Consider the following 12,276-nt stretch of genomic DNA (forward strand, 5'->3'; position numbering starts at 1 on the left):
GGATGAAACGAAAAGGTCCGATGGTAGATTTAGAATGTTTCCCTAATTATATACATCTCTTTCCACATAGTTCATATTCATTTTCTATAATACCTTATTTTTGTCGTTTTATCATGTTACGTGCTTCCTTGAGTGGCGAGACGAAGCTTACGATACCGTCGAGACATATGTCCGCTTTATGGGTGATTATGATTTATTTTTACCTTAAACTTTTCTGTTAGGTTGACCAATATCAATTTCCATGGTGCCATGTTATGATATGCACTGGAGCGGGATGAGATTAATGTTGCATTTTTCTTCTTCTAGGGAAGCCTATCATGGCTCTCTTTATTGACACCCCTCCATTTCATAAGGTAGTGCGTTCGTGTTTTCTAAGATTTAAGTTTGATCATAAATTTAATAAACATAGACGACTGCGATGAAGCAAAAAATATATCATTGAAAGCCTTTTCGAATACGAATTCAATGGTATAATTTTTGCTCTGCCGTAGTCGTTCACGTTGGTTAAATTTATGATCAAACTTAAATCTTAAAGGACGTGGCCAAACTACATTATGAAATGAAGAGAGTATCAAATAATAATTACATTATTTATGAGATTAAAATTACTAGGGATTTGTTGACCCAATTATAATGTTTCTAGTTAAAAAAATAAAAAAAGCGTAAAACATAACTAACTCTTGCATATGTTTCTCTTTGTAGGTAGGTGCTTCACTATGAACTTATCATTTGATCTTCAAAACGCAAGTGTGCTTGGAAATCACACTAATGGATGAAAAAAATGGATCATGAAGAGAAACTTTAGTGCTTGTTATAACATGCTTGAGGCATTTTTCGGCTTCCGCCATAGCAACCCATCAGCATTGTCCTTAATTATTACAATTATTACAATAACTAGATTATACCCAGCGCTGCGGGAAACATGATAAACATATTTATAAATAGGTGTTATGAACAAAAACTATTGTTAAAAAAATATTAACATTGCTTTCATTTTATATTTTAAAAACAATAACTCATATGAAGCATTTGACAAAAGATGCATAAAAAAGTGTAACATGATCTACATATATTTTTTCTAAAGTATATACCGCTTATGTCCATAATAAAAATTAGTGAAACAATGTGTTGATTAGTGCAGATATTCTAACTTATGACTACATGCATGACTTGATGTGGCATGCATGGTTACATGAGAAAAAAAGTATTTATGATTAAATTCATGATTTGATGATGTGGTATGATTGCATGAAAAGGAAAAATAGATAGTGGGATGCAGTTATTTAAGAATAGAAGATTATCTTTATTGATGTTTTAAGGGCGATGCTCTGCGCCCGGTCGATCCGCCAGCTGTAGGCGGCCGCGCAGTTAGATCTCCATGCAACAAATTTTTCTCGATGCATCAAATTTCGACGCGATGCAGCAATTTTCGTCAAGGTTGAAAAAAAATTGTAGCAAAAAAAATATCTACGTGATCGTAGCAAAAAAACAAAGCTGATGGTGCGTGATAGCAAAAGTCAAACGCCGGTTGTAGCAAATATGTACGTGAACGTGTATGCAACTTTTTAGTGAACGGTTGCAGCAAAAAATGGTGTCGGTTATAGCAAAAATTAACACAATTGTAGTAAAAATCAAAACACCGGTTGTAGCAAAAATCCAACGAACTCTAATTGCAACCAACCGTGAATGCAGCCTTTTGAATAAACAAAATATAATAAAATAACAAATGTTTGCATCAAAATTATACGTGGTTACAGCAAATCTGAGCAGCCCGCCCGCGACCGGCCGAAACGATTCGGCCGACGCGCCCGGTAAAAGCGTTTACATGTTGGAAAGCATGAAAAACACCTTCAGCATTGAAGAGAGCAATTCAATAACTGTTGCTGGTAAGCATGAATCTGGCGTGTTAAAAATGAATAAGAAAATGAGCGCTTTTCGGTCTTTCCATTCACCCTGTATTTGAAATTCCAGGAATTTATAATTTCTTCTTACGAGAAGTTTTTGAAAAGCATTTCGAACTATTTTTCTCAATTTACACCGTGCCGGCGTCCCCACTCCCCCCACTAACCTCCCACCTCCCCCCATCCACTCCCCGAATCACGGTCGCTCTCGGTCTCAACTCTCAAGTCTCAACCAAAGGCAAACCAACCAGCACCCCAGCAGCGCGCGCGGGGCAATGGCGGACCCCGTCGAGCTCGTGCGCCGCCTCTGCCTCCGTTTCCCGCCGCGGCTGCCGCCTCCGCGGCGCTCCAGAGTGCCGCCGCCACAGCCGCGATGCCTCGTCAGGGCTCGCCTCCGCCTCCCGGGCTCTCCCCTGTCGCTCCGGTGCCGCGCGCTCGACGCCAGCAAGTCGTCGGCGGTCAAGGGGGAGCCGAGCGAGGAGTACGACGACGACGACGAGGAGCCGTACTTTTCCGTGACATCGTCGAGGCTGTCAGAGGTGGACTACCTCGGGGAGAGCACCAAGGGGGATTTGAACGTGCGCAGGAGGCACCTCGATGCGCTCGGTGAGCTCCGACCTCCCTAATCCTGAGCTAGTTCTCCCTCTCTGCTGAGCGGATGTCATCTTGTTGATGAAATTATTGTGGCGACACCACACGATCATATGTCGGACAAAAGCATCAGACATGATATAGGAGTAATTAATTAAACAACAAACTCAACAAACAAATCGAGTTCCCCAAACGTACGTACGCGCGGCGTATAGCGCCCACAGAACTATGCATGCATGCGTGCACGCTACGAGTAGCACTACCGAAACATCAACCATGCGCCGCGTCAGTGCTTGCCACACACCAGCGGATCTAGCTATCAACGGCCACCCTCAGCTTTTCACGGCTTCTTGGCGTGGTCGTCGACGGCAGCTGCAGCGGGGGAGCCCGGCATGCCGCCGAAGCCGCCGAGGCCGGGGGAGCCGCCGAGACCAGGGGAGCCGCCGCCGAGGAAGGGCATGCTGCCGATGCCGCCGAAGCTCGGGGTGGCGCCGCCGCTGCCGGGGAGGCTGAATCCGGGCATGCCGCTGCTGCCGGGGAGGCCGCCGCCCAACGCCGCCGACCCGCCGCCTAAGCGGTCGAACGGCGGAAAGGTCGTTGGCTGGAGGACCGCGTCCTTGCTGGCAGCTGCCGCCTCCGTCGTCTTGATGTTCCTCGCCTCGGCGCCGGTTGCCGCGGCCAGCACGGCGAGGACGAGCACCGCCACCATCTTGGTAGACTTCTCCATCGATAGCTAGCTCCTGAACTAGTGTTCTTGCTCCTGGCTAGTGTGTGAGTGGCTGCTTGCTTTGCTTGCTTGTTGCTTCTAGCTCTGTGGGAGATGGAGGAGGAAGAAAGGTGGCAGGAGGTTTTATAGCCGGGGAAGCAGCGTCATTGAAGTGGTGGCAGCTCATCGATCGGCCTGAGGGACGGTAGGTGGGGGGCGTTAAGGAGACGATTAAAGGAGCGGGTACCTGCTGCGGTTTACTGCCATCCTGTGATCTCCATTAATACTTTTGCTCTTGGAGACCAGTGGTGCATCAATGGGCGGAGGAAGAAAGGGGGAAATCGTAGATCTGGTCGTGGTTGGGAGCTAGTATAGCTATCGCTTGCATGAAGAGTGTTCAAAATCCAGTGAATTTGGCTTTTGTTTTGGGGTAATTGCACGGAAATAGCGTTTGGAGCTCGGCCTCCATATAGGCTTTTAAATTTGAAATTTAAATTTCATGAAAATTCATATTTTTACATTTCAAACTATTTTGAAAACAAATACAAAGGTACGTAAGTAAGGACGTAACATACGTTTGTGTAAATTTTCAAAAATAAATAAATTAAAATAAGGGTTGTACAATAAAGATAAATTTAAAACTTTTTAACACATGATACTATTCATCATTGCAGAACATGAATTTGTTTTTTTGTGCAAATAATGTTTCAAGGTATTTCATTCTAAAATTTTACACATATACACATAACATCCTTCTTTACATGCATTTTTTTTTTCAGATTCTTTTAAATAAAAAAGTTTAAATTTTGAATTGTTTAAAAATTTCGGCCTCCATAAAGGCCGAGCTCCAAACGTCCATTCTCGTAGTTACACTACTTCTTATACTGTGATCAGAGACGGTAGAAGGAAATGAGAAGTGCTACTAGCAATTTAGCATTCCTGTCTTTTCCCAGCAAAACAAGATTAACATTTGGAGCACTATTGTTTTCTTCGTTTCAGTCTGATAAACGGCCTTGCTGGCCAACAACTAAAAACGCTGTATACTTATTTCGAGTAGTTTGACAAACAAAGGTTCGAATTAATGGATCGGATGTTTATGTTTGCATGCGTGTGTCTTGTTGAAAAATATTTTTTTTGCGATCAGTGCATCAATGGGAGAGGGAATGAAGAATAATGTATACTCCCTCCGTTTTTAAATATAAATCTTTGTAGAGATTTCACTAGTAGAGTACATACGGATGTATATAGACATACTTTAGAGTGTACATTCAATCATTTTATTCCGTATGCAGACACATAGTACAATAGCTTAAAAGACTTATATTTAGGAACGGAGGGAGTAGTATCCTTGTGGGAGCCGATAGCTTACTTGCATCAACATGAGGTACGTACTTGCAAAATTGCGGAAATTTGCGTAGGAAAAAAAACAGTCAATTTTGTTGGCCGGGGATCAAATCCAACTGTTCTCCTTCATCTTCTTTTTCCAGCCCTTATCCCACCCTCGGAGAAGCTTCTTCCTACCTCAAACCGCTCAAGTATGGCTCACATCCCATCCTTTCCTCTCTTCGGGCTAACACACCGTATGAGGGAGTACGAGACTAAGGGATCCTCTGGCCGCCGACCAATCTTCACGAACCGGACTCATGGGCCACCCTATGATTATCACTGAAGGGCCAAATTACAAGACAACGCCGTATCCAAGAAAGACGGAAACCTCATTGGTCGTGACGTGCACTCCAAGTCCCGATGATGGATCCAGCATGTTTACTCCCTGATGTAACCGACATTGTGTAATCCTAGGTACCCCTCGTATCTATATAAACGAGATGGTTTTAGCTCATAGGGCAGTTTAAGATCAATACTCCTAGGGTTTGGACCAAAACATACGGTCTCGAGGTAGATCAACTTTGTACTCGATACTCCATCATCAATATAAACAAGAGCAGGACGTAGCGTTTTTCCTCCATCAAGAGGACCCGAAACTGGGTAAACGTTGTCTCCCATGTCTCATGTTACCCATCGATCGAAGATCCACAGTTCAGGACCCCCTACCCGAGATATGCCGGTTTTGACATAGACATTGGTGATTCCATTGAGAATTCCACTATAGGATTGTCAGAAGGACTGAAGGCTCGCTTGGTCACTAGCGATGGCATCGGCACTAGGGATATCTTCGTCCTCGACCAGCTCTCTGCGTTCGGCAACATTGTTCTGCATTCCGAGGAGGCTGGTCACCTTGGCCAGACCGGCGGGTTCGCCCAGGGTGAGGAAATCAAGTTTGGTGACCTAGATTATTTCGCCGATGACCAAGGCAATCTGGTCCTCACTTGGTTCTCGACTTCATCCGATGAGCCCGGAAGTCAAACCTTGTTTTTTGGGTCTCCTCCCTGACCTCATGTCCAGGACAGAACCCACCTCGGATCCGGCCTCGGGCGTGGATCCAATCATGGCGTTCGGAGGACATCGGTTAGCCGTGACCAAGAACACTACCTGTGCCGACGCACCGCAGATCAACTCTGCCAAAATTCCCAAGACTAGTCCGTTCGATCTCTCTCTATCAGACGAGATGTTGGCCCGGATCCAAATTATGGAAATTTTGGATGACCTCGCGTGAACCTACGTTAAGTTCATCCTCAAACCCGATCATAGGGAATTTTATTTCCCACCAACCACCCACTTGATAGCCAATATCGAAGATCTAACCGATATGCTGGATTTCTCCTCGGATGAGGCCGGAGATACATATACGGATGTTGATGCACCTGCTCCTCCCACAACTAGGCGATGGAAAATCACCTCCACCTATGATGTGTACATGGTGGACACTCCTGGTGATAAGGATGACGGCTCCACACGGAAGAGAGCTGACGACACCCCGATAAAAAACAACGCTGACAAGCCACCCAATTGTTGGCACCACCACAAAAAAACCAAGGAATGGAAGGGCAGGGAGAGCAATACAAGCACCGAAGAAAACACTACCTCGGACAACCCAAAAAAACCCGTTGACTCCATTACTCCCGAAAAAATCTCAATGATTCGAAGGAGCGTATGGATCTGGAAAACCCCAAGGACCTTGAAAATTTCGAAGGCAGCAACTCCCTCCCTCGTTCTGACGAGGAGGATAATCTTGGAGACGAGGATTTCATCGTCCCCGAAGACACGCTCGATCAAGACCGGTCCAAGAAGCAACTCATAGCCACCGCCTGGGGCCTCAAGATGAAAGAGAAGCAGATCAAAGGTGAACAAGAAACCATTAATGACAGATGGACGCAAGTCCTGGCCGCTGAAGAGGGGTACAACTAGGAACGGCTGGGACAAGACAAAAGTTACCCACGCCGCCGTTTATTGCGAGAATTTGATGACGAGGCCTTTAAGCTAGCAGCCCCACGGGCACTCAGGGCGACCAGCCGGGCCTCGAGGACGGGATAAGGCGAGTGGAGAAGCCGGAGACCAACCCAAATCCCCGCGGAAGAAGGAAAGACCCAACACAGCCTGGTGAACCATCCGACCTGCGACACAATTTAAATTCTAGAGCGGGTGAGACAAGATCCATCTGTGGATCTAGAGGGAGCACCCCACTCGATGGGACGGGTACCACGCTCGGCTCGACGAGACCAGTAGAGTTCGGGGACAGAAACACGTCAAGATTCCATCCGACCTCCCGCATGTTGTACCATGGGTTGGGGGCGCCGCTCACCCAATGTGTTGTACACACGAGGTGACGCAGCATCAGTTTCCCAAAGAGTTTAAACCCGTAAATATAGAACAATAGGATGGGACAATAGACCCGGACGTATGGATCAAAGACTTTCTTCTTCACATACACATGGCTCGAGGAGATGACCTCCACGCCATCAAACACTTACCACTGAAGCTCAAGGGACCAACACGGCATTGGCTGAACAGTCTCCCTGAAAACTCCATTGGGAGTTGGAAATAGATCGAAGACGCTTTCCGAGCTAACTTTCAATTCACCTATGTCCGGTCGTTGGGTTTCGATGACTTGAGCCACATCGTCCAACAAGCCGATGAGTCATCCCGAGAATTCTCGAACCAATTCTTGAGCAAGAAAACTCAAATTGTCGATTGTTCGTACACCGACGCACTAGCCTCCCTCAGAAGCAATATGCAAGACGAATGGCTAGCTGAGACGCTCAGGAAGGATAGGCCGCAAACAATGGCACACCTTACCTCGGTTATGACCAACTTTTGTGCGGGCAAGGACGGCTGGCTAGACCATCGGAACAACCCTCCTGGAAACCCCGACACTTGGGAAATCCGTGATGGAAACGGAAAACCACAGCGCAACATGAACAAGCGTCGACACAGTGGGTGTGAGGCTAAAGACATGATAGTCAATGCAGGATTCAGCAAGCCAATATCTCGACCGTGGAAGAAACCCTCTGTCGTGGGTATAAGTCTGACAGTAGATGTGTAGGGTACGAAAGGATGGGCAGAGCCTTAGCTACGCCGAGGTTGTATGAGTTCAGGCCCCTCTACGGTAGAGGTAAAAGCCCTACGTCTTAGTGCTCTTGGGAGCTTAGTGTCGAGTGGAATATAGGATTACAGTGTAAGCCAACCCCTGCACCAGTGGGGAAGGGTGTCTTATATAGAGTGCGCTGCCCTTCACAACGGCCCGGCGGACAGGGGTGGATTAGTGGTGAATAAATGCCTACGTTACAGGTAACGTATGCCTTAAATGCTAATAATGGTGTATGAAAACGTATGACCGTTGTCCTCCTGGGAGGTTACGATGTACAGAGTGGAATCCAGTCGATACGTTGAATACACTCCGAATGCTCATCACCGACTGGATGATGGGAGGAGTCCTTAGTTCAGTCGGAACTGTCTAAGGGCCTTGCCCTCTATGAAGGGTAGTCCTTGGGTATGATTTAGGGCAGGCCTATGACCCTACCCTGGGACTATAACCCCATCATTAGTCCCCGAATGGATCAGGGCTGGTACGATGAAGTGATGCCTGGAGTACGGATCCGACTGGTATGGACGTGACTTTGGCGTTGCTTGCCCCGATCCATTATATCCTTTCAACCAGTGGTCCGAGTGAATATACCAGTGAAACGAACCGTCAGGGACCGAGTGCTTCCGCGGAATCTTTCGATGTGACCGGTCAACTGACAGCGGCGGATTTTCTGGGATCCTCAAATTTCGGTTGCCACACGCTCAGCGGGGATGACAACATCGTCATCGAGTAGTCTTTGCCGCCTCAATTACCGCGCCTTTATCTTCTCCACTAATATCGCAGCAGCCGGTCGGGGGATAAGATTTCGGGGCCACCTGTTAGTGACCCAGTCGGAAGCTTATTTAAGCCTCTCCGGCGGGGGTTTCTTGTTGCGTTGCCCTTGTTACTCGCACTCGCCTCGCTTCTACCGTAGCTCTCTGCGCACTCCAAGCCTCCTCCTTCCTCTCCTCCTCTACGGATCTGCTGCCTTCACCATGACGAAGGGGCAGACGAGCAAGCTCGAGTCGCAGAAGAAGAAGAAGAAGAAGGCGGCCCCTGCTCAGCGACGACAGCTTGCACTGCCGGCGGGTTGGATCCAGGGGGATTTCCTCCCCTCCACGGTAACGGCGGACGACTTGCTGGAGCTGGTGGAGCAAGGCATGATTGCCAACAAGTCGTGGAGGGTGCCGGCAGAGGGCGAGACGGAGCTGGCGCCGCAGGAGGGAGAGCGTGTCTTGCTGCTCATCCACGTGTAGAGGGGCTTCTCCTTGCCTCCCCACCCCTTCTTCAGAGGTATTACGAGTCACTTTGGGGCGCAGCTCCATCATTTCCCTCCAAACGCGATAGCCCATCTCGCCGCATTCGTCACCCTTTGCGAGTGCTTTATTGGATGTCCCCCCATTGGGGACTCTTTAAGTACATCTTCTCCGCTCGGTCCCAGACTGTCAAAAAGCTTAGCCAGTTGGACGATAAAACCCATCTCCTCCAGCTCTATGGGGGCTTAGGTTTCGAGAAGAAAATGAAGAGTAGCTACCCCCGTCTCCAGTTGTCCGAGTCAGTTAGGAACTGGCAGTCGACCTGGTTCTACTGCCAGGACATAGCTTGTCCGAATGCCGCGACTGGGTTGCCACCCTTTATCCTAGACCGTCTGGCCCCTCCCAGGCAGCTTGCGCTCTCAAAGGTGGAGAAGATCCAGATCCAACCTCTGGTCGACGCACTGATTGCTGTCGTCCGCAAGGGGGTCACCGGCACGGATTTGCTCGAGACTTTTCTGGGTCGGTGCATCCAGGCGCTGGAAGCCCGGCACCTCACGATGTGGCACTACGTGGGGCCTGAGAACTCCACTCGGACTCATCCAGAATGCGTGACCGGGGAGGTTGTGACGGCGTGGGTCCGCGGCATCACAGGCGCCTGTGATAACCCCAGAGGAGCCCGGCGGGTGAAGCCCTTCCGCGCTGACAATCCTCCTCCGAATGAGGTGCGCACATCTTGTCGAGTGCTTTCAATCTTCTTAGATTTATCGCTTTTTCTTGTACCACCGCCTGACGTCTGACGTTGTCGACTGTATTTTGTGTTGGAGTGGACCAACTGGTATTCTCCCGTCTCGAACGGGAATTCAGCTGAGGAAGAGGAGGGTAGCCAGGAGGGCAGCGTGGACAGCACCGAGTACGTCTCCGACAGTGGGGAGACGGAGGAGGAGACTGAAGAGGAGGAGGGGGAGGTTGGGGAGCAGAGCTCGCCACCTCCAACATCAGAGCCTCGAACTAAGCGCCGTCACGAACCCGTGGCTCCGCCGGCTCCTCCAGGGGCCCCGAGTGCTCCGCCAGCTTCTCCCGTGGCTCCGAGTGCTCGGAGCGTGAAGAGGACTAGGGACGCTGCTGCCGAGCCCACGGACCAGCTGTCCAAGGTGGCTAAACCTAGCGGGCCCAAGCCTCGGAAAGCTCTTCCTTGGATGAGGATCACTGTTCCAGTCGCCTCAACGTAAGTGTCTTGTTCTCCCATCTTCCTTCAGTCTCTAGTTGAACTCGTGCTTATGCGTCGAGTGGATTTTACTCGACAGAGCTGCTACCTCCGCCACCTCTGTGCCGCACCAGGATGATGATCCCATGGATACTGATAACGCTGCCACATCCCAGCAAGGTACGTTGTCACGACTCTGAAAGTTTGTATTATTGTTTCGCGAGTGCTGTCTTTAATCTTGCCCTTTTTCTGCAATTCCATGTTGTTCAGTAGGGCTTCCTTCGGAGGTGATTCATCTGGAGGACGACGACCGGAGGGGGTCAGGGCCAGCTTTGGCGCCTGTCCTTGAGGTTGTTCCATCCGCTGCTACTCCCACCATGAACGTGCCGCCGACCGAGACAATGCCGCCGACTGAGACGGTGCCGCCGACTGAGACGGTGCCCCTCGCGGCGGAACCGACTGGAGCGGAGCTTGGGATGCCCAAGGAATCTTCTGTCGTGCCGGGTCCGTCAACCGTTCAGTATGACGCCCGACACCTCCCGAAAGACCAAGTGGGGGCCGCCAAGGAGGCCATGGTGCAGGTGGAGCTGATGATGGGTGACGCCAAGGGAGCGTATGACTCCATCACGTCTTTGTACAAGAGAAGCTTGGAACTCCGGGACGATATCCGAGTAAGTGCACTAGTAAGTGTTTACTTTCCTCTTGTTACCTACTGGGGGTTTAAGTGATCGACTCGGATACAGTAGGATGTTTTTTTGTAGTGGGTTCACTCCGTGTGAACCCAGTGGGTGTAGTCCCCGAGACTTCTATCGAGTGCTTGCACCGGCAGTTGTCTTTATATGCATTTTCCGTGACTTGATCGGATCAGAGCTGATCTGCCCGAATGGTACCAGTGGGGGCACTCCGAGTACACCCACTGGATGTAGTTCCCGAGAGTAGTTTTACTCAGGTCGGGTAATATAAGTCTCATAGGCTTGTCTGTTTGTCATGTAGCTCAATAGGGCCGACCTGTTCGAGCTTCATGCCAGTGGGGTCACTCTTAGTGAACCCACTGGGTGTAGTCCCCGAGACCGCTGTCGACTGCTTGCGACGGCAGGGGTCTGAAGAACTTTGAGCTTATATTGTTTTCCTTGTTGAATGTGTCTGATCTTCCCTTTGCGTTTATTTGGAAGAAGACTTGCAAAATGGGATCCTCGTACAATGCTTTGAAGGCTGAAAAGATTCAGCTTGTTGCGGACTTGGAGGCGGCTGTGAACGACCTGGCTGGTGTGAAGGGGGATCTTGCGGACCGAGAGAAGTCTTTGGAGGAGTCCCGGGAGACCAACAAGGCATTGGTGGCCGAAATTGAAAAACTCAAGAGTCAAAGAACCGAACGGATGTCTCAGCTAAAGTTGATGAACAATCGTGCATGGTGCAGGAGAAGGATGTTAGCGACTGGGCAAGAAAGATGATTGCACTGCTCGGTGGTAAGGTTTTTCCCGAGTGCTTCTTGACTTTGTAGTTCATTCTGCGCTTACTTTCTGCTCGTCTTTTCTTTGCAGATTTTTGTCTGGACGCTGAGGCTGAAGCAGCTGACATTGAGCGGTCGGTTGTTCCGAACGTACCACTCGGCGACGAAGCCAATAGGGACTTGCTCCGAGCGCATATTCGCCTTGGCAGAGTGGGACCTTTCATTGGCCGCCTGAGAGAAGTCATCGGCCGGATCGACAAGGAGCTGTGGCCCGAAGACGATTCCCGGCGGGAAATAGAAGGGTTGATGACTCGGCTTGAGGACGTCCCGAACAGAGTGCACGCATGGAAGAAGTTTGCCGCTCGTTGTGGTGCGGACATGGCGCTATCGCTGGTCCGAGTGCACTGCAAGGAAGCTCGCCAAGAAAAGTTGAAGGCGTTGCAGGTTGCCAACACCAAGAAGCTTCGATTCGAATATTTCATGGAGACCTTCCTCGAGACAGCCACTCGCACCACAGACGGGATCGACCTTGACACCTTTGTGGAGCCTGCCAGTCCCGGTGCCAGTCCCGGTGACGCTTGAAAAACTTTACCTCGGTACGCCGAGTGGTATCTGTATCAAACTTTGGCCACTGCTGTTGGCCGTCACATTCGTGGTTCGTTGCGGATAAGCTTGATCCGCACCGAGCCGACTATCGTAGATCCAA

General features: G+C 49.5%; 1 protein-coding gene across 1 annotated transcript; it reads right to left on the minus strand.

The window, feature by feature from the left end:
* Nucleotides 1–2,623: 2,623 nt before the first annotated feature.
* Nucleotides 2,624–3,323, minus strand: LOC123398057 (MFS18 protein-like). The gene has a single exon (XM_045092568.1). The coding sequence runs from the start codon at nt 3,217–3,219 to the stop codon at nt 2,833–2,835; it is 387 nt and encodes a 128-aa protein (XP_044948503.1). The 5' UTR covers nt 3,220–3,323; the 3' UTR covers nt 2,624–2,832.
* Nucleotides 3,324–12,276: the final 8,953 nt, after the last annotated feature.

This window comes from Hordeum vulgare, chromosome 5H, assembly GCF_904849725.1.
Source record: "Hordeum vulgare subsp. vulgare chromosome 5H, MorexV3_pseudomolecules_assembly, whole genome shotgun sequence".
Taxonomy (NCBI): domain Eukaryota; kingdom Viridiplantae; phylum Streptophyta; class Magnoliopsida; order Poales; family Poaceae; genus Hordeum; species Hordeum vulgare.